Source organism: Meles meles, chromosome 21 (assembly GCF_922984935.1).
Source record: "Meles meles chromosome 21, mMelMel3.1 paternal haplotype, whole genome shotgun sequence".
Lineage (NCBI taxonomy): Eukaryota > Metazoa > Chordata > Mammalia > Carnivora > Mustelidae > Meles > Meles meles.
Genome location: NC_060086.1, coordinates 2,594,085 through 2,616,725, shown reverse-complemented (window position 1 = coordinate 2,616,725; position 22,641 = coordinate 2,594,085). Strand labels below are relative to the sequence as shown.

General features: G+C 55.6%; 1 protein-coding gene across 1 annotated transcript in view; it reads right to left on the bottom strand.

Moving 5' to 3' along the window:
• Window positions 1-1,751: 1,751 nt before the first annotated feature.
• CALN1 (calneuron 1) overlaps window positions 1,752-22,641 on the bottom strand; it is a 408,758-nt gene continuing 387,868 nt past the window's right edge. Inside the window, exons 5-6 of the mRNA XM_045994177.1 lie at window positions 20,057-20,213; window positions 1,752-8,745 (exon numbers count right to left, since the gene is read on the bottom strand). Coding sequence (XP_045850133.1) covers window positions 8,618-8,745; window positions 20,057-20,213 — 285 coding nt within the window. The 3' untranslated portion in view covers window positions 1,752-8,617. The remainder of the gene's footprint in view (window positions 8,746-20,056; window positions 20,214-22,641) is intronic.

The window sequence follows — 22,641 nt, the reverse complement described above, 5'->3', positions numbered from 1 at the left end:
CGGGGGCTGTGGGCTATAGCGGCAGCCCCAAGCCAGGAGGCCCCTCCCAGGAAGTTCTGCTGAGATCAGTTCTTAGCGGCCCCTCGAGGAAATGCCTGCTGATCCCCGGCCAGCCGCGTCAGGCCGTGAAGCCCGGAGGGTGTGAGCCAGCATCTTCGCACAGCCCTGAAGCCCTTCTGCGGGAGGCACCTGCATCTCTCCTCCTCATCCTGGGAAACCTGAGTGAGAGCGGGGTCCTGACTGACTCTGAGCATCTCCCAAGCAGAAGAACCTTCTGGCCACACAGTGGCTGATGCTCGGGGGCCGGAGTATGGCCCCAAGGGCGCTGCTCCAGGACCTGGGGGTGCTTAGCCGGCTGGCTTCCGGGCTCCGCCCATCGCTCCGTCATGGAAGCCTGGGCCGCAGGGCTGAAAGAAAAGCAAGTAAGACACGCCTGGGAACACAGCCTGAGGCGCCCACATCAGCCCAGTTGGCCCAAGGTTAAGCTGTTTACTACAGGTGACCTTCCGGCATTGGCAGGAGAAGCAGCGGGAACAGCTTTCTCTTGGGCACATGGCTGGATCACAGACGAACCAAGAAAAGCCTCTGAACTTCACTTATTACGAAAATTATGGAAAAATCCCAGTGGGGTTCAAAGGTATGTTCATAACCAGAGGGAGCGGTTCGTTTTACCTTGGATCTCACCAAGTTCGGGCCAGCGTTCAGGCTTCGTTATCTCCGTGGTCAGGGGTCAGAGACGCAGAGTTTTGTCAGCCCCCTGCTGGGATTTTAATCCCGCAGGACCCTCCCCGCTGGGGTAGTTATCCCAGGAGAATAAATATTCATGACTGAATGCTCCTTTATCATAAAAAAAAGTCAAAAATCGGATCAGAGAGGATAAAATCCAAGTCATTATCGTTGGAATTTGCCAGAGGCCCCCTTCAGCAGAGAGAAAAACATGTGTTGTATGCCCAGAACACTCTATTTTTAGAAGTTTTAAACAATAACAAATGCTTAGCGATTTTACCTTGTAAGTTTCCCCCAGAAGGTGCATAAAATGCAACACTTAACAAGAGGGTCCCCTGGGAGGTGCCACCCAGACGGAAACTCGGAAACTCGGCTTTTTGGCTGAAGTGCAAGACACTTGGGAAGATGCATGATAACATTTCTGAAAAGTAAAGAAAATCCAAGATGCCCTCATGGTGTTTGGGGTCGGGAGGCCAAGGTTCTGGCCCCTAATCAAACAGGATCTTGGTGTCCTCCATCAAGCCATTTCGCTTTTTGGTGGCGTCCGTTTCCTCCTTGATGTAAGGGAAGGGCTGTCTCTTTTTATGCCGAAGAAGCTCAAAGAACATTGCAAATTCCAAAAGCTACGGGAATGTCCTGCCATGCCCCAGGGCTAATACAGGGAAGAATTAGGCAAATGGAATCCCGAGAGGATGACACCATTAGCTTGGGTTTCTGCAAAGTTTTCTTAGTTAGTGTCTGCCCCAGCTAGGAGGTGTTTCTGTTTCTCACCATATGGTCCGCGGTCGGCTTCTTTCCCTCGTGTCAATCACCCTCTTAGAAGCCCCAGTGCGAGACCCGGTCCCCCAGCTGCTTCCTGGAAGTGGGTGATGCGGGACTGGATCCAAACGGACCCGCTTGCCCTTCAGGGTCCCAGGAGTGAATTCTGTGACAGGTCTGCAAAGCACACCCCCCATAATGAACTGAGTCTTTCCTCAAAAGAAAAAAAAACTTTTATTTTTTTCTATTGCATAAATAATGGTAAATTAGACTCTTTTTTTATACAGATTATATATTTACAGACAAGTTTGGTTACAGAAAACATCTGGTAAATATGGCAGTCAGTTTCCCTTTATACACGAAGTGAACGTATTAATAATATATACTTCATGGGGTTAGTAAGTTGCATGCCAAGTTAATTTATATTAATATTTACATTTTATATAAAGATTTTCTTTTGACAAGTCTGCTGACTCTCTTATCACTTAATAGCAGAAATCATCACCTAATACTGAAGGAAAAAGAAAAAAGGAACATGAATGAGGTAAACGGGAAGACTGTGACCCAGGGTTTCAGTCTTAATGGCCCGTTCTGGATCCGAGAGCTGCCAGGCTCCGGGTGTACCGGTCCTTGCAGCCCTCAGCTGTGCTCCGGTCATCACCCAGCCGCTAACTGTACTGTGCTTTGAGAAACAAGTCACGTCTCAAGTCTCATGACGCCGAGGCCCACTGACACCCCCCCCCAACAGATGACAGTTTGCCAGCCCACTGCCTACCAGACTTTCTGGATCTGATTTCCATCCAAGAGCATTGTCTTTGGTTAGTCCTTGGAGAAAGAGCTTCTTCCTGGATTCACAATTGGGGGGAAAAATAAAACCCCACTAAGAAACCTTTCAGGGATCCTCTGAAACCAGATTTCTGGGTCAGACAGCAAGAGTATGTGTTGATCTTCCTTGGCGGGAGCCGGGAGGCTCTGGCTTGTGCAAATTTCTACCAGGAGCTAAGGACCCTTCCTGACCGGGCTGGGTCTTTCCAGGGAAGAACAGTAGGGCTTGTAGAAACACAAGCTTGTACAAAAGCCTTCGTCCACTCTAGGAAGGGGAGAAGGGACAGAGACTTAGGATGTTATGTTGTCATAGGGCAGAAGGACTGGGGGCTTTCACGGGTCCAGCAGCCACTCGTCCTGCCCTCCAGCCCTCCTCGGGGTTGGGATGCATGTCAGCCAGGGGCCTGTGCTCGGTACCCCTGAGCCTTCAAAAGACGCTCGCGTGGCTGGTCTCCACCCAGCGCCCATGCTATTCCTGACAGTCAGGAGACAGGGACTGTCTTCTTTCTGCAGCGTCACGAGTGATTATAAACCACAACCACATGTACTGGAACGGCCAGAAAAAGGAAGGAAGGAGGGAGAGAGGAATGAAAGGAGGAGGGAGGTTAGGAGGGATGAAGGGAGGGACGGAGAAGGGTCTGGAAGTTGTGCTCCTCATTCAGTAGCTTCCAGCAGGCTTTCTCCGGTGGAGAGACACCTCCCTTGCTGGGGTCTGGCTCAGTCCCACCCCGTACTTATCCACTTATCTGATGCACGGGGCCTGCAGTAAAGCGATCCAACCCCCTTACATTCCACACTGGCTGAGAAGGGGACACGAAGCCCATCTCTGATGTTCCCTTGAGTCAGCAAGACCTTAGGGAGTAAACAAAACCTCTCATTCGCAAGACACCACACATTTGACATAAGCCGGTCCGCAGGGTTTCATCCACAGAGACCGAAAGACACACTTTGTTACAAGCGCCTCTGGGGAGCCGCGTTAGGGGAGAAAGTGCCAGTCCCCGGGGGCATAGGGGCCCTCCCATGTCTAGGCAGTGTTTAACTCGTTTCAGATAAACAGAGTCACGGTGCAGGGGGGCCTTTTTGCTTCTCTTTGCTCTAGAGATCAGAAGCCCGAGGCCTGGGACAGAAGGGCACTCAGAGTCATCAGGCTGGTGGGGGGCAGAAGCCCGTGGCGTCCTCACATGATGGGGCTCCCGCGCTTCTGGCTCTAAACTCCCCTCTCTGGGCCTAATTCAACAGGTCTGAGGCCAGACGGGGAACCCCGGGAGAGGAGGTCTGAGCTCAGCAGGCGTCCGCTTCCCCCGGGAAAGGTGAGTTACCGACTGACTTCCTCTTGACACTTGTCCCACGTGTCACGAGCATCAGGTTGGTGGGCAGCAGCCCCGTGGCACTCAGTCCCTTGTATGTCACCAAAGTAGGCCAGACACACTGGGAGCACATCCAGAGACCAGCCTCTGCAGCCCTGCACCATTTTTCTTTTCACAGGTCCAGGGAGGGAGCAACAGCACACTTGAAGTTTTCATTCCCTGGAATATTCCTTCCTAATTAGCCCATTCTTCCACCCACTGGAAAATTCCAGCCTCTGCATCCCTTTCTCTGGGACAGTAGCTTCTAGCACTGTGAGAGGCCCTGTTCTGCCAGCCCACCCCCCAAGCTCAAGGAAGAAGGGTGGATGAGGCTAGACCCAGCATGGGCGTCCAGCCGACGAGCTACCCAACGTAGGGGCTGGGGGCCGGGGCGAGTTTTCCAGTTTCAGAGGGAAACTCATTGCCTTCCGTGGGACTGGCGACACCTATTCTTTGTGGCTGTTATTTCAAGCCCAAGGAATCTAATTAATTTTGCCACGAAGTCATTCTGAGCTTTGTGATCATGTCCCTTGAGACCGTATCAGGAGGATCCCGAGCCAGTACAAAGCAGAAAGCACAGCCGTGCGCCCCGGCCACACGTACTCGCAGTGAGCACGGGATAGAAAGAGAAATGTTTGGCTGGTTTGTGCATTTCACCTTATTTCCTCCCCAAACCCAGTATTTCTGGCAGGGCCACAAGCCCGAGGACAGTCCCGAGTGACTTAGTCCCAGGAAGCATGAGGGGAAGCAGAACACTTCTGCCGTTCAGTTCTCCCGGAGGCCGGGTCACGAGGGATGGCCCGAATCCTCCTCTTCCTCGCCATCGTTTACACAATTCAAGTTGGAACCCTCCCTGTTGGATGTTACTTTTCTGTTTCTGATGGGTTGCCCCCGCCCTCGGGGACAGGTGGGGAGTGAGGGGTGAAGATGGCTACAGCAAGGCCATTAGGTTGTGGACCCTCAGCCCAGTGAGGATCACTGAAGAGAACAACGGGGAACTTCTGATCTCAGGTCAAGGCAGACAGCCGCGCTCCAGTCGTCCTGGGAATACGGCCGGCATGTGCCCGAGCCTGGAAGTCTGGGCTCGGCCCGTCTGTATCTTCATGGCACTATAGGAAAAGGGGGTCTCCTTGCAGTGGGGCTCTGGATTTCCCTGCATCTCCATGGGACGGGGTGAATAGGTCTGTCGCTATGGGCTTTTGGGGAAATGGTGCAGTAGACCGACCCAGGATGGTTTGGGACCTCGGGGGGTGGGGTGGGGTGGGGAGCTGAGCTCCGCAGCTTCCGTGGGGGTGGAGGGCAACGGCACGGCAGGACGGGGTTTCATGACGTGCAGCCACACGTGGCCAGGCCGGCCAACCCGGGGACCTGTGCTTGGCTACGAGTTAAGAGCAAAACTCTCTCTGATTAGTCACCTGAGTCTGGACTTGAGCCTAGGGAAGGCCTTTGGAAGAAAAGAGAACCCCCCCCCCCATTGTTAGATACGTCACTCCGATTCTGTAGAGGGGAGGCTGGGAGGGTCCCTGCTGTCGGACGAGCCTGTCATCCTTCTCCAGGTTCTTCTGGCTACACACAGGAGACACCACATGTCGTGAGAAATCAGAGACAGGAACGGGTGTGGGGCAAGAACACGTCTCGTGGTGAACATCTCGTTCTCACAAACCAAACACCTAGAAAGTTCTGAGGCCTCTGGGCTGGCCTGAGACCACATGTAAAACTTCACATTTCTGGCTAGTGGGAGAGCGTCGCAACAGGCAAACAGATGCTTTTAAAGATTGAAGCTTAAAATATTTTTTGCCTTCCAAATGACATTTCTGCCTTTTTGCCCAGATGAAGGGGTCCGTGGAAGGGGGTGGGAGGCAGGGCAGGGAGGATGCCACCCGGTCTCAGGTAGCTCCTGTTCTCCCGAGCAGGGAAGGGGGGTTTCACAACGCCAGGAAAGGCAGAGGAACCGCCAGATTTTGAGAGTGTCGTTTACTGCCCCCGTGGGACACGATGCGCGGACTCAGGTTGCAACCAGGCAGAGCCCGTGTCTTTAAGGAATCGTTCCCTATTTTGCCTTGGCAAGCTCGGGCTGCGGTGCAAGAGCTTCCATGGCAACATCGTCCCTCCCCCCCTCTTCTTTTCCAGATCGGTCACGTGGGCCCCACGCACATTCTGGAAGCCACTTCTAATAGTTCCCATGCTGGGTCCTGTTTGGGGCTGTGTGTGTGTCTGGGGTGACAGCAGACCGCTTCCCCTGGGTCAGGGCCTACGTGCGTGCCTTGTCCCCCTAGCAAAATGCCGCCCTGATCATCACCCGCGTGGTCTGGGGGGGCACCCGTTCCTACAACGAGAATGAGCCATGCTTTATCCGCGAGCATCCAAGTGCTGTGGCGAGGGCCTGGGAGCCTGCCGGAAGTCAAGCTCGTAGGCCTCACAAGGAATCCCAACCCCTCTGACTGTTCAGGCAAAGCAGCCACAGGCCACGCCACGGGGATAAGCTCTTAGCACCCGACGTCTCAGGAATGCAACCGGGTCTGGGCTGTCGCCCCACACTTCCGCTGCTGGGTGCCATGTGTCAGGCCCCCATGGCGGGAGGTCAACTCTAGCCCTTCCGAGATCGTTCTACAGCTTCGGCGTTGTCCTCCGCAGCCCTCAGTCCTCCTGAGGGCTGCGTCTGCTCCTGTCCCTGCGGTGTAGGACTGGCTGCTTGAGGGACGCTGAGGTCTTGAGCAGGTTGCTGCTGCCTCTCCAGAGCTCCTTCTCGTCCCTGCACCTGCCTTGAACCTCCAATCTCCCCTGTGCCTCCCATCCCCCAGGGACCCCATTCTCCGGTGTGAGCGGCAGAAGCGCGTGCGGAGAGACAGCCTCTGGGGAAGCACCGCACTCCCCTGTTGCGGGGCGGGGTCCTTTAGGAGTCATGCCCGGGGGCCTCTATCCCTTCTACTTTGGGTCCCCAGGAGCACACGGTCTAGCGGTCCACGGTCTCCTTTTCCCGTCCAAGTGCAGCGGGGGTGGGGGGTCGGGGAGGTAAGCTGCTCTGGGCAAAACTAAAGTTGTCTTACGTGTCAGTGCTCTGTGTTCGGACCTGTCCTCGTTCGGGAGCCGATCCTGAGGGCGGCAGTGAGTCGGGCAGGGGGGAGAGAGGAGAGGCAGGTATGTGGTGTGCACCAAGGCAGGGCAGGGCAGGCGAGAGGGACCGGCAGGCTGCGGCCTTCCTTGGCCTGGCTGTGCAGGACTCTGGCGTCTTCCTAGCGGGACCCTCGACACCCCCCCCCCCCCCCGGCTCTCGGGAGCTCAGCCCTGCTCCCTCCCGCACACTATGGCTCAAACCCTAGTTTGACTTGTGCTGTCACTGAGTAAACCCCCCCATCCCCGTCTCCCGCGGCGGGGGGGGGGGGGGGGGGTGTTTCCATGGCCACCCCCGACTGCTGCCTGGGGCGCCTGCAGAGGTGAACCTGAAAAAGACCCTAAAAGGACAAGTCGGAGAAGGCAGTGGGGAGAAAGCTGAGAGAGGGGCGCGGGGGGGACAGAATCGGGGGCGCCCACCACATTGGGAAACCCAGGACTCTGGCACCTCAGCTCTGGGGAAAAGAGGGAGCGGGGAGAGCCTGTCGCCTCGGGATGCAGCAGAGAGCAAGGAGCAGGACAGTCCGGTGCCGGACCTGGAGACCCGAGCTTGGCAAGTGCAAAGGGAAACATCACACAGAGACCACGGGCTTGACTGGCTGCTGTGGGACCCCATGGCGGCGGCTGGGGGGCGTCCGGGGGAGGCCGGGCAGTGCCAGACCGAACACAGGCCGCGGGACCCCGTCCCGCCCCCAGCAGAAGTTGGCCGCCGCTGGCAGCGGTGAGTCACCTGTCGCGTGGGCTAAGCTGATTCACACCTTTTTGCTTCCTGTGAAAACGAGTCCCTTGTGGCATCTGCGTGCTGCGAGGCGTCATGCGACAGTCGCTCGATCGTCCGTCTTTGCAGTGCGGACTGTGTCTCCGGGAAGACTAGCAGAGCTCACGGCAAGACGCGGGGAAGGGGCTCCCGGACCGGAACTCACGGGGCCTCGTGGCCGGAGACGGGCTCAGGCTCCGAGCCCCAGGGCGGGGGTGGGCCGCACCGCCGCCTCCCCCGGTCTGGATCCCGGTCGGTCCCGCACCAGCCCCGGACCACCCAGTCCGCCCGGGAGCGGGGATGCGAGTCTGAGGACAAGCTTGTAGCGGGAGTTAGCGGTCAGGAGGGAGGGACGTCGCCACGAGGAAGCCCGAGGCATGCGACAGTCCGCGCATCTGGACGGACGCCCACGAGCAGCTTCCGTGTCCGCCGAGGGCAGCAAGGGCGGCACGGCGGGGAGCAGGGCGCTCTGCAGGCCCCGGGGTGCTGGCGTGCAACGGGCTCCGGGACAGAAAGCCAAGTGCGGGCGGGAACCCAGCGCTCCCGCCTCTGCCCGCGGGGGTCCTGCAGGAGAGGCAGAGGGGGCGGAGGAGGGGCTCGGCCTGCACAGGGCCAGGCGCTGCACCCCCATCGCTGACTTTCCCCTCGGCCTTCGGGGGGCTCCATGGGCTGCAGGAGAGAGGCCGGGTGGGGTGGGCAGCCCCCCGTTCCGGAAGTCAGCCTCGAGGGTTCCCGCAGCCGGGAGTCTCCCGTTGGCCTGGGGGTGCGGCTCCAGCAATGGGGCACGTGGGCGCGCGCCCTGGCGCTCCGGGCGGCCCCTGGAAAGCCCCGAGCTGAGAAGTCTGTCCGTCTGCAGAGTTCCTACGGGGTGGTGCGCGCAGTCCTTGGAACTCCTGGCTACTTTATTGCATTGGGAAGGTAACCCTTAAAGCGTGTAAGACAGCCCTTTTGTGTCCCTGCCAAGGAGATGGAGTGGGTGAGCGACACCCGCTGCACCGCGGCCTCGGGTCCCGCTCGCTGGGAGCCGCGCCGGGCGCGCAGGAGCCGAGTCCCCGCGGGCCATGCACATGCAGGCGGGGCCGGGGCGCCGCGGCTACTCCATGCCGCTGCGCAGGATCTGGTTGGCGGCGATCAGCATGACGCTGATGATGAAGGCCATGGCGAAGGCGCAGATGAGGCTCTTGCGGACGCACGTCTGTCTGTTCTGCTTCTGGGAGTGCACTGGCGGGGGCGCGGGGGGAGAGGAGAGAGAAAGGACACGGTGAGACAGGCTGGCCTCCCCCTCCACAAGCCCGCTGCCTGGGCTGAAGCCCGGGCGCACTGGCGAGCCCGTCAGGGACCCATCTCCCAGACTGGACATCGCCTCTCCTGCCAAACGGGAGGAAACGGCGACACTTCTGTACCACGAAACCCAGGAGAGCTGTGAGGTTCAGAGGGAGCCACAAAGCCCCAGATACAGTAGAGTTACGGGGACTTTCTGAGTGAGAAAATAACGTAACAACTCAGGGTGTCCCAAAAGGTACCATCTGGCTTTACTTTGCTGGTTTCCGCAGGACACGGGCTCCTTTCCGAGTCCCCTGCTGCAGGCAGAGCAAGGGTCAGACGCTCCTCTCCCTGTCTGCCCCGGGCCGGAAGCAACTTGGCTTCCTGGAGTTGTCCTTGGGGGCTGCTGGGGGACAGGACTCTTCAATGGCCTGTGGTATGATTTCAGACGTGCACACCAGGGGTCTAGAGCAGGGTCCCTAGGGAAGCAGCATCCACGCCCGGAAAGCTTGTTAAAAATGCAGGTACTGGGGCGCCTGGGTGCCTCAGTGGGTTAATGCCTCTGCCTTCAGCTCAGGTCATGATCTCGGGGTCCTGGGATCAAGCCCCGCATCGGGCTCTCTGCTCAGTGGGGAGCCTGCTTACCCCTTTCTCTGCCTGCCTCTCTGCCTACTTGTGATTTCTGTCAAATAAAATCTTTTTTTAAAAAAGCAGGTGCTCAGGCCAGGCCCCATCCCAGTGTACGGAATCAAACTCCAGAGAGGGGGTCAGTCATCGGTGTTTAACTGCGTGACTCTGCTGAAATCTGAGAAGTGGACAGGACCAGGGAGGAGGAGGGAGGGAGGGACAAAACCCTCTCAGACGTTCCAGAGACGGGGTGCCCCTTCCCCGTGTCTGCTGCACCGGGGTGTTCTCTTAATCCTTTCTGTTGGGCTGGGTCTGGTGCCACCATTTTGATAAGGCTCTTGAGAAACCACCAGGAGGTCTGAACCCGTGGGAAAGTCACAGGGACCAGAAACAGGGAAATGGAAATCTTTATCGAAGAACAACTTTGATGAAGCGTGCTGAGGAAGAACAGGTCTCTTTTCCAGGCATGGCTTCCCCGGCCAGGACTTCTCTTCCTCCTCGTTCTTCTGCTGGTCTGCACCTCCTGCCTTCCCCGTCTGTCTGTCCGTCCGTGGTCTTTGCACACAACTTACCACTGACCATGTGGCAGAAATCTGTGGCTTGGAGGCAGGTGGGAAGCCACGCACACTGAGCCATGCGCCGGACCAGCCACGTCAGCACCAGCGGGGAGTCCAGTGTGCGTGTGGGGTCTTGGGTGCTGCGGCAGAATCACTGAGTCAAAGCTCTGGGAGCGGAAGGCAGGAATTCATGAATTCCTCGGTGCTCCAGGTGATCAGGGAATTGCTGGGCTCCGGCGCCAGAATTTTTGATTCAGCAGGACTAAGCGGCGTCGAAGAACCTGATGGAGTCTGAGTTGCTGGGGAGGCTGACGGGTGTGTGCGTGTGTACGTGTGTGTGTTAGGGATCTAGGGTGGGGAGTGTTGGGAAAGATGGTTCTTCAGAGTCAGATGTTAAGAAACCCAATACCAGGACAGGAGAACATTTTCAGATCACCTTCCATTTTGGAAAAGGGGTCCTTCGACCTTTGCAAACCTCCAGCAGAGGGAAAGTGATTTTTCTCCAGGTCAGATTATGGCACGGAGGAGGGCTTGGTGGGGGGAAAGAAATGCAATTTCCCTTCATGCTCCTCACAGTCTCTCGGCAGGAAAGAAGATTGGCCAAAGAGCAAGGTCACAGTAGGGTCCACGTGCCTTTAAAGAACCTAAAAATGGTTCAATTTCAAGTACGTCTTCCCTTTGGCATTCAGTGGCTCCTCTGAAATCCCTGGAAATAACAGGGAACAAGTAGGAAGCCTGTGATGTTTCCAAAGACAAGCAGAGCTTTCCTGGAGGGAAGGGGTCTCAGAGGCTTGTCAAGGGTCTCTCAGAATTCTGTCAACCAGGAAGGTTTCTCCAGCCACATTTCACAGAGACCCGGGCTCCCTGGGGCAGCGCTGGGCGCACACTCCCTTATTTCTGCCACCATCTCTTCGTGCCGTCCACGGGGCTTTTTGCTTTCCTTAGGTGATCGCCGAGCGTTTCTCGTTCAGTTCTCGACTTGCTGATCAGGTCTGGGTCTCAGAATCTTAAAAATTCTTACCTGGAGGAAGAAACTTTCCTGGGTGTAGAGCTGTGCCTCCCCCAGCCACTCCAGGAACGGATGAAACGTAAACCAGCGCCCGCTCGCAGAACGGGGAGACGATGTGGTGTTTGAGAAGGAGAAGGACTGAAGCAGAAAATGAACTGAGGCTGCGGAAGCCGCGCATCTAGCACGTTCTGCGGACTGGCTAATTTATTCTGGGCAGCTCCTCGGCATGAAAACGCTTCTGAAGGCAGTCATCTACCTTTCTGTCCCGAGGGCTGGTGAAGGCCTAGAAAAATTGTGTGATTATGCGGAAGGAGAAATTTTTGGCTGAAGCTGGTCTTTGTGAAGGACGCTGGCAAACAAGGTCACAGGCAACAGGATTATCCCCCAGGAGAGCGGCTGCACCTCTGATCTGAAAACCCTTCAAAGCAGTGGGAGGGGAGAGAGAAGGAAGGAGAAAAGGCCTGGAGAACCCAATAGTTTGTACTTGGGGCCATGCAAACCGGAATCCAGACCAAAGTCCTGCAAACGGAGTGGCGCGTCCCGCTTGGTCCCTATTCAGCCTCTGTGCCTCGATGAGAGTCCTGGGCTCTGCAGCCCTCGCAATGCCATCGGCCTGTGCCCAGCACAAAAGGAGCGACCTCAGAGCCAGTCCCAAGTCTGAATCACGGGTCACACAGTGGCTGCACTGGCCAGCGGGGTGTGTGAGCGGCACCTGACAGGGGAGCGGTCTGAAGCTCCAGGAAGTGAGGTCCAAGTTCATTTGGCAAGTGGTGGAGGTGGGGCTTGAGCCAGGTCGACTCTAAGACCCAGGTTCAAAACCTCGGCACAAACTCAGTCACCTTGATCGCTAAGCGATAGGAAAAGCCAAAGGGAAGGTACGTCATCTGCGGCTGGCAGGGGACAGCCCGGCGCGTGCTTGCGGGTTTGCTGATGGTCACTGGCAGCCCGCTTTGGCGAGTGGACCTGTGCATCGCACTGTAGTTTTGGGGTTTTGTTTCTCTGTGTCCTTGCTTTGCTTCCGCGATGAGACTACAGGGCAGCAGAGGGTGAACTATGAACCTGGCTTAGGGCTTCTCTTAACCACTGGAGCAGCCCCCCGCAAGTGACAAAACTTCCCTGAGCCTCCGTTTCTCTCTCTGTCCAAGGACGGAGTGGTAACAGCTCTGCTGGTGTCAAGAATCATCTCAGAGATGAACGAGCTAATAAAAAACGGCGAAAGCTGCATCCAACTGAGAATTGCTAAAGAAACGCAAGACTTCCTCCTCTCCCCTCGGGGCGGCAGGAGAGGTCTATTCATTTTTCTCCTGTTCCCGCAGCCTCCAGCCCGGGCATGCACGTCCGAGACGTGCCCTCAGACCTCCACCGTGCTCCCTTCCCTCCTTAACTGGCTCCGGGCCACTGCAAGACTCCGCCTCCTGCAGCAGCGCTACGGACGCACCACCCAAGCCCGCGGCCAGTCTGCACGGGCCTTCGTGCTGGGGGAGTGCGTCCCCCTAGCTCCGAGCCTCGGCAGAGAGGACCCCAGGCCACCTCCGGCCCCTCTCCCACCTCCACTCCTTGACCACTGTGCCTCCCTGCCCAGCAGCCTCCGTTTCAGGCCACCCCGCATGGGGCTCCGTGCTGCTATCCAAGACTCCGGGCACCTGTCCTCGCCACTGGGGTGCCGCTGCTCCCCCCCATGTCTTTGGGGCTTGCCGTAAACTTCCGGAGGCGTCTCCTGAGCATTCTGCTCTCCAAGAGCCTGATTCTTTTACGTTTTTTGTAATGGCTTAACTCTCAATAGTTATTCATTTCTCACGGAGATGGCTTTCCTGTACTAAGTACCAGTGGCCTTTAGTACATCCACAGGGCTGTGAAAGTCTCGCCACGGCCTAAATCCGGAATGTGTTCACCGCCCAAAAAGGGGACCCCCACGCGCACCAGAAGTCACGCTTCACTCCTGCCCCCCGCCCCTGGCAGTGCTGCTCAGCTACTTCCGCGCTTGGCGATGCAAATCCATTACACACTACGTAGCCTTTCGTGTGTCCTTCCGCTTAGCCCGGCCCAGGCACAGCCGCGGCGAGCATTCCTGCTTCACCCCTCTCTGTGCCACACTCTGTCCATTTGCCGCAGACGGACGCTGGGGCTTTGTCTGTGTTGGCGATTGTGGCTAATGCCGCAAACACACTCGGATCCACGGTTTTGCGTGGACGTGTCTTCGGCTCTCTTGGGCACAGACCAAGGAGTCAGGTTTCTGGGTCAGACGGTAACTCTTTTTGAGGAACTTGAAACCGAACGTGGAAATGGCACGAACGCATCCTGCTGCTGGCGATCCTTCCTGTGTGTGTCTGCCCGTCAGGCCCAGCGCTCCCTTTCTCGCTTGTGGCTGGCAGGGCAGGTGCGCCGAATGCACACGGGGCTGGCGTGTGAGCCGGGGAGGCTGCCACAGGAGGATGGAGAAGCGGGTCCGTAGTTTTCTTGAAAGCTGGTCAGCAAGTCCTCAGCTCCTGCAGAGTGCCGGCTGCTGCGGCAGGACCCGGGTCTGCGGATCCAACAAAGGACCCTTCCTTTTGCTTTCTCTTTTCTCCCAGAGACTCACGCTCTGCACTCGGCCAGCGACAGGCAGTGACTCCTGGATATTCTCCTGGAGACCAGCGTCTGTGCGCATTTTGCCACCGACCAGCTGGGAGACCCCGGATGCACGGGGTTCATGATCCCTCTGGCTTCATGTCTTCGAAATGGGGCTGCACGTCTGGAGGCACCGGCTTCCCAACGAGGCAAACCGGAATCCGAACAATTCTGGCGAATCGCCCGAACACAGACCTATGTAAGTGATATTTCTGGCCGGGAGCTCGGGGCTCAGGAATGTTTAAAAACAAAATATAAAACCCATCTTAGGTGATTCTCGCCATGAGCCAGAACTGCCAGGTCTGGGAGCTATTACCACTCTGTGAGCGTTCCAGGCTCAACATTTTCCAATTTTATGAAACTGAGTATTTCCAGGGCCTAAGGGGGAACTAATCAAGAGCTTCTGAAAGAGACTTTTCCATCCATCAGAGAAACCAGGGATGCTCGGAGACTCCAGGTGAGACCTGAAAGTGAGCGGGGCGTGGCGGCCTCTGAGGGAGCAGCACGGAGGCTGTGGCGTGATGGCCTGCCGAGGGGACAGCGGCCTCCTCTCCTGCCGGGCTGGGAGCTGGCTCCTTCCTCGCTTGAAGCGTCTCAGCTTCCAGCCATCAACTATGTCTTGCTTTGAGGGTTCACCGTGGACCAGGGGTTGCTTTGGCCTTTCTAAGCGACCTTTTCTCTTCTTAGAACAAAACTCGTCTCTTGGTTCGGGGACCCGTGCCTCTCCCCATGGAGCCCCCCACCCGGCATCTCACCGTTCCCGCTGCGGCAAGACAGACTGGCCAGGGCAAGCGAGCTGAGCTCTAGGCACACGGGCCTGGCCTGACTGGCGGAAGCCCCTTCTCCGAATGGAGACGAGTCTTCCGGGAGACAATCCTGTCCCTTCGGGGAGAGAGAGCCTGCTCAGGAACGAAGGTGACAGAGAGGAAAGGACAGAGAGATTGGGAGCGAGAATGTGCGAGGCTGGGGGGTGGAGGGAGGGGGAGGTCCTTGAGCTCTTTGGATCCGGGTCAGCCAAAGTTCATTCCTCTGACGCCTTGTATGATCTGACCGGTGCGCCTTTTAATTTATTTATCTTTTTTAAGTTCAGGGGTCTGGGTTGATTTTCTGCTATTGAAACCAAGAGCCTTGACCAGTACTTTTAGGGACTCCAGTGCTGGCAGTGACTCCAGCAGTCAACGAGTCAAGAATGTCCAAAGCCTGCAAACTCGGTCCCTGTCCCATCCTGCGAAGACGCGGCATTCTAGCAGTGGGTCCTGCGGCGTCTCTGGGAAGACGTCTGCGAAGGACGGAACGGGGGCTGGCGCAGCCCATTTTGGTTTGAGTGTCTCCTACCGTGTGACGCGTCGTACAAAATACTCTCCTGCGTGACCTCACTTCGTCCTCCTAACAACCACACGAGGTCCTGCCGTGACTCCCATTTCTCAGATGAGGAACACGAGGCTCTGAATAGTTACTAAGCATCTCGGCAAGTGGCCAAATACCTGGGGCAGCGCGGGGCAGCGGGCTTTCAAGCCGGGCTCGCTCAGGGCTCAGAGCTGGAGCTCTGCACCTCCCAGTGTCTGTCAGAACCAGCCCTCCCGCTCTCTGTCCGGGGTTGCAGATTCTCATCTCCCCGCACTGACGGCTCCAGAAAGCTTTCCTCCACAACGGCCCAGAAGGATTTCCGAAGAGAAGAAAAATCCCTTCTTTTCTGAGGCCCCAAATCTCTTTGCAGACTGTGTCTTCTCTCACTGCCAGCCACGGACCTTGGCTACACCGGAACCTCTTACCTTTCCCCAAGGAGAACGGGGTTTATTTAAGGAAAGTCGTAGAACTGGGGAAAATGGGAGCAGATGGTAGAGATGACATCTTATGCCCTTTTCGTTCGAATGGGCCTGAAATCCCCAGTGCGCATGGCCCGGTGACGGGGCAAGGCTTCTCATCTGGGTGTGCATGTGACATCCTGCGAGGAATCCTGGGACTTCAGCAGCGACGGCTGAGCTGGAGACCTTGGGTTTGGCTGCACATTCTTTCTGACCTTCCAGGGAGCCCAGAAATTGTTGAATCTGGATGTCACCGTCCTTGTCCAAACTTTGCATTGGACGGATGCAGAAAAGAAGGCCCAGAGAGCTTTTAAGAAATTTACCCAAGGTCGGGGCGCCTGGCTGGCTCTGTTGGTTGAGTGTCTGACTCTTGGTTTGGGCCCAGGTCACGATCTCGGGGTCGTGAGACTGAGCCCCACATCAGGCTCTGCACTCAGCAGGGAGTCAGTCTGCGTGAAGATTATCTTTCTTCCTCTACCCCTCGCCTCACTTCCTCTCTATTTTTCTAATACATCTTTAAAAACCTAGTAACTTATCCAGGGTCACTCACGTATCTGCTCTACACAGGGCTGGAGACATACCCACGTACCCACACAGGGATGCCTCGGGGTCCGCCTGGCCCGTGTCACGTTCTTGGACATTCATTCGTCTCCATCATCCTGTCACGGAGCAGCGCAGAGCCACTCTGCCATGCCTTTCCCAGGAACTACTTATGCCCCCGTTGATGATTTCACTTTACTTCCTTCTGCTGTGCGTGTTGTCAGAATGTCTAGAAAAATCCGACAGCTGGTATTCCATTTAGGGACAACATTTGGGGGATGTGTCTTGAAAGGGCTCACACACAGTCTTGCTGCACTTCTCCCCAACTTCCAAATATAATGTGATTTCTCCGGCGACGAAATGAATGAGTAATGATGGCGTGCCATTCTGCAAGGAGTCTGCAACGCCCACGTCCAGCCGAAGGACCCAGAAAACAGACGAAGAGGCCAGGGTAGGGCTGTGTCAGAGAGCCCCAGGCTCAAGTCCTTTCCTGTGATTTGACTTTGGACAAAGGACACCACTCGGCTGAGTCTCACTTTCCCCATCTCTACCAGTCGGGCCTCAGAACTACACGCTCAGGTCAGCTGCGCATGTTAACAAATGACCAGCGCCTGGCCGGCAGGAACGGGCCGTTCCTCCTGGCCCTGGACCTCCTGGACTGTATCCTATGAGTTAAGCAGTAAACATACGGGAAGCGGCAAGTCCGACTTCACATACAGTATCATTTGTTACGGGAACCCTGCGTACGGATCTGGTGGCCGGCAGGTGGCGGATTCAACCACGAGACCACCCAGTTTCACAGGTACCAGCAACCGGAACCAAATAATGAAACAGGAATTTGCCTCTCAGTGTCCCTGAGCTTCTCCAAATACACAGTGTCTGGGGATCGATCATAAGGGGCGAAACGGAAGCACAATGGCTTGAAACTCTTAAGTAGCCTGGGCGGTGGGTGCGACTCCCGGGTGCTTCCGTGACCTCATGGGTGCTCCCAGAGCACTGGGCACGGTGGGTGACAGACGGTCAGCTTCCTGACCCAATCCCAGTAATGTCTCATCCAGAAGCCAGGTGTGAAGAGAGGAAAGGTGCCCCTTGGAGCCCTTGAATTGGATTCTTCTAGTCTCTTCCCTGCCTTAATGAGGTTTTCTGTAGGTGACTTCCACACGTGGCATGAACCCCCATCTCAGAATCTCCGGAAGAACCCGGAAAGCTTCCTTCTGTGTAGCCTGGAGTCTCATCCTGTTGTCTCCTGTCCTTCCCCGGGAGAAGCTGGAAAGATTACTTCTTGCTGAGGATCACGGAGCTCTGTCTTCCATAAAGACAAGGCAGACCAGAACATGTGAGGAGCTGGGGGGGGTGGGTGGGTGTGTGTGTGTGTGTACGCCTGTTCACGCATATATCTGTGGTCTGCATTGGCCTAAAACTCAAACAAATGAAGACAACAACATCAAGCCAAAAGGAAAACGAAAAGGAGAAAAAGAAACACAGAAACCTCTCCTATCATGGGGCCGCAACCCCCTGGGCTCCTGGCCCATTTCTCCTTCGTTTCCATTCATAGGAAAGGAAGTTTGCGTCCTGACTCAGCGGACAGAAACAGAACCTCTGTACACGTCTCAGACCCAGGATCTATAAAAGCGAAAGTAGAGTCGTCATGTGAAACAACACTGCCGGCACGTGGAAGGTCTCCTGCCCTTGTCTCACTGGCTCTGTGTCACACGGATTGTGCAAATCTTGGGGTCTTGACCCTAACCTTGCTGTGCTCCGAGCTATTTGACGTGACCACCTTTAAATTCCCCCTCTGCCACACAGCATCCGCTGCTTTTTTTTTTTTTTTAAAGACTTTGTTTATTTATTTGACAGGCAGAGATCACACGTAGACAGAGAGGCAGAGAGAGATGGGGAGAAGCAGGCTCCCTGCCAGCCATGGGGCCTCAAATGTACTCTTCGAGTCTTAGGGCGCTGGGTGGGGGGTGCTCAGTGCCTGTGTGGCATCTCTTCCTGGACAACTCTGCCCGTAAATACAATCAAGGAAGCCCCTTCCTGAACAAGGAGAGGGCTGCGGGCATTAAAGAAATCCACCAGTGACTCTCATCCTATCCAAGACTGGAAAAAACCTGACCGCAAAGCAATGAGCTTGCATTTGGGGCCAAACACAGTAATATTTAAAATACAAAACACACACAACAACTGTCTGATGTGAACACAAGCAAAGTGGATTACGTAACCAAGGTTGCACAGGTCATCGCAAAAAGCAATGTTATAAAACAATGTTTCTTTTACCAAATAAGACTGCAAAGTTTAAAGCATTTAGTGCAGGGACTGGAACTTACCAACGACCACCCCCGCCCCGGCCCCAGTTTCCGAAACGGGGCTGTGGTCAGTGCTCTACGTCCGCATCAGTTAAAGCAGACGCGGTGAGACCTCGATTCGGAAAACCCCTTCTCAGTCGCTTCCTTTACGAACGTGTGAGCGCTTGGACAATATAAAGACACTGCTTGGAGTTCAGATGACTTCCCCGTGCACAGTCTGACCTTCCCAATTACTCAGCCCTGTGGCATTTCTCTGAACAAAACAGCGATCCACAAATGAAGGCACGTGTGGAAAACGAAACGCCCAGAAATACGCTTCCCACCACCTCGGGCGTGTTTGCTGGAACCCCCCCGCACCTCCATTATTTGAACCGGGAAAAACGAGACCGGACCAGTGAGAACTTAGCCCAACTTTCCTCCCATCGCTGCCTCCCTCCCCCCACTCACGCTCCCAGTCATCACCGGCCCCCCCCCCCATCCTGCCGCAAACAGCCTTGACTATGACTGTCCAGCTCTCCCGTGGCTCCCACTCCAGATACGGCCACTGATGCTACCGCCCAGGGGTCGTGCCGAGGCCACGGCAGCCTCTGTATCATCACCTTTGCCATTCACAGCAGTTCTGAAAAACCTGAGTTTGGACATCTTCAGAAGGGCGCTGCTCTCAGGTGGATGCCCCTTCCCACCCGCCACGCCCTGTTTCCCAGGTTTGAGTTGATTTCACTTATCCCAGCGGGGCGTGAACCATGAACGTCTCCTCCTGTTTCCTCGTCACAGCCCTTAATCCTGCACACGAAGCGCCCAGACAGGACCTGGGGGAGCGCAGGGCTGAATGAGCCACTGTGGCCACCGGGACCAACCCCACCCTGAGCAGACTCCCTGCCACGGTGCTGGACTGGGGCAGCTCCAAGACCAGACAGCCCAAGGCTATTCTGGTGGCCACGGGACAGCTCACCCACTGTGTACACTGATTTCTCTAAGCGTTCAGAAAAAGAACAGAAATTAATAGTGTGACCTCTTTAGGAGGTCTCAGCACCACATGCGTGAAAAATGGCCGGTCGCCGGATACCACGTTTTAATATAATGCAAACACATTCTTTGTCGGCATTGTTACAGCAGTTCTGCTTACAAAGTCGAAAAGAGGGATTCGATTCTCCAGCTTCCCTGGAAGTTTCTACTAATTATAGGATCGTGTAGGTGGGTTTTTTTTCTTACGTTTTCTTTCCTGAGCCCCCCAAATGGCCTCTCATGGGTCTCTACTTTGGCCCCAGGAAAACCTTATTTCTTTGGAAACTCCATGGTTCAGTTCACGGAGTCCTTTCGCGGACCAGGATCTTTCTGAGCTGCGCCCTCAGGCAGCAGAGCACAGAGGTCAGCCGTTCCTCAGGGTCCTGAGAAGTGGGGGTAATTATCCCGATTTTCTGGACAAGGATGCACCCTCAGAGAAGGCAGCCCTGGCGGCCAAGGTCGCCCAGTGAGCCATCGGACTCGATCCAAGTTGCCGCCAGCCTCGGCAGGCATGGTGGTCTTCCAGCGGATGACCGCGGGGCGACCACAAAGCTGCACATTCAATCCCAGACCTCAGAGGACCCTGGGAGGGATGACGCGGTTACTAGTGACAGGGTCACTAGAGGTCCCGCAAAAATGCAGGGTTTGGGGAAAAAAACAAAGAACGTAAATGACCTGCGGTGTCTTTGCAGCAAGGACCCCATAGCCTCGGTCCTGGGTTCTCGACCGATGCACCGCAGCCTGACGGCGAGCACTTTCCGTGTGCAGATGGCGCGGCGGTGTCCACCGAGCCTGGCCCGGGGAGGCACCTACCTCCCTCAAACTCCGTCCGGCAGCTCTCCGACGCCTCCTGCAGGCTCTCCTCCTCGTTGGTGATGATGTTCTCGATGTCCTTCATGGTCAGGTGGTCCCGGAAGGCGTGGTAGAGGATGAGCTTCAGCTCCTCCAGCGTAATCCTCTGCATGTCGAACTGCGGGGACAGACAGGAGGGAGACGGTCTCGAGAGCCCAGCTCGGGGCACGGCCCGTGACCCGAACACCCCGAGCGCCTCTCCCGGCGCTGCTCCCAGCCTTGCCGGGCAGCCGACGAGCAGTTTCTCCGGCACGTGCAGCTCCGAGCACACGCGGGAACGTGGCAGGGGACCCCGCAGGATGCAGTGGGTGCGGCACCCGCCGCAGCGGTAAGTCCTGGACAAGATGCCACCTGCTCCTTTGGCCTCCCACTCGCACAGCATCTGCTGTCCCCCCGCCTGCCCAGCGTCCCTCCCGTGCTCTGGGATCGAGTCACATGTCAGACAATGGTCGTGTCTCTAACTATGACAAACCTCCTAAGGAGCCAGCCATTCCCGTCCTGCTTTACATACACGTGTCTTGTCCCGGCCACTGGGCGGCTCAGTCGCTTACGCGTCTGGCTCTGGGTTTCCGCTCAGGTCATGATCTCAGGGTCATGGGATCCAGCCCCCCTTTGGGTACACGGTCGGCTTCTCTCTCTCCCTCTGCCCCCCTCCCAAATAAATAGATAAATCTCAAGAAAAAGTACATACTTTGTTCTAACAAGATAAAATGCAACTTCAAAGCGAAGGGCAGGCAGGTGTAGCTTCCCCCGTCCTGAGGAGAGGATTATACTCCCTCCCTCCATTTCTATCGGGTCTGGTCCTATCGCTTTCTTGGCTGATGAGATGTGAGAAGTCACGGATGCCACATCCAGGGAAAAGCTTTAAGAGCCATCATGTAGTTCGACCAGGTGCTGCCTGCCCTCCGCTGTGAGAACAGCACGTCCCACGTGCGGCTGGTCCTTCCGCCTGGGCCCCAGAACAAGGGTCAAGTGCAGGAGACCTGCAGACACCCCACGCAGGGAGGGCGATGGGGGTGAGGAGAGCCCTCCGTCATGGCCAGCCACAAAGACTCGGGCTTGTTTGCTAACCTGGTTGAAGCCAGAAATACAACAATCAAGGCACGAAGCGGGAGGCTACCCGCACAAACGTGCTAAAATACCACGTTCTGGTGCCAAGTGGCGGGAAATGAGAGAAACGTTAATGGAGGCTGGAAAGACAAAGACCCACGTATGTCATGCAGAAACTCAGCACTCAGTAAGTCTTCGCCTGCGAGGCCTTGAAGGACAGATATGTGTGAAGGCAGTGTGTGGCTTTAGGTAAGAAGTTTGGGGAACAGCAACGGTTACAACTGCTTTCCTCTGACGGGTGCCTCAAGACAAAGTGAGCTCAGCGTGAAAGAAATTGTACAGAGAAAGACAAGTATTGTCTGATTTCACTTATCTATGGACTCTGAAACCAGCCAACCCACTCCAAACCCCTGAACTCACAGATACAGAGAACAGACTGCTGGGCTCCAGGTTTGGGGTGGACGGCAGGTGACATGGGGGAAGGGGCCCGAAGGGACACACGTCCAGCTCCAAAATAAGTGAGTTCTGGGGATCTAGTGTACAGCACGAGAAGTACAGGTAAGAACGCGGCAACATCGCATATTTGAAACCAGACGTGCGGGTCGTAGAAGTTCTCGTTACAAGGATGTGTGGGGATGGATGTTAACTCAATTTATTGTGGTGATCTTTTTGCAATATATATAAATATTGACTCATACATAGGAAGCTAACAATGTTATATGTGAATTGTATCTCAATTTTTTTTTTAGAAAAAAGTAAGGGAAAAAAAGATGAATTCAGGAAAGAATTGGTTGGTTTGCAAGCCAGGAATAGAGAAACCCAGAATTCCTGGTCTTACAGCACAGAAAGAAGCAATTGTTTCTCACTTTCAACTAGGAAGAGAGAAAACTGAGATATGCTATAAATAACAAAATAAATGTAAGTGTTCCTTATTAAAACCCCTGAATGTATGAAGCGACTCTGAAGAAGCTGGTTATTAAGTTTAGAGAGAATAATTACGGATGTTAGAGAATACTAGAGAAAATTATTAGAATACTAGAGAAAATTATTGTGGACGTGGCTGTCAGCAGAAGACGACTGAAATCAAAGAGATTAAAAAAATGACTACGTTTTTGAAACAGCGATCGTGGGCAGGAGCCAACAGCCTGGGATTAGAAGACTCTATGACTGTTCAAAACTCAGGGTGATCTTTGGGCTCCCAACCTTTTATGGGAACGAACGCTTAGAAGAACAAGCTCTCGGGGATCCAGGCAAGTCCTGGCGTCCACTGCCCTCAGCAGACGCAAACTAGCCAAGCGGCGCAAAGGATGGATGTCCCGGGTGCCGAGGCCGGGAACTGGGCTGGAAATCATAGAGTGAACCCAAGAGCGGCTTCCCGGGAGCGGAACTAGGGTCTAACCAAGGAATGGTCTGTTCAGCAGGAGTGTAGAATTTTTTCTAAAATTTTGAATGCTGTGTGTCTGCCATTTTTTTTTTCCTCCTTCCTTCTAGATGGG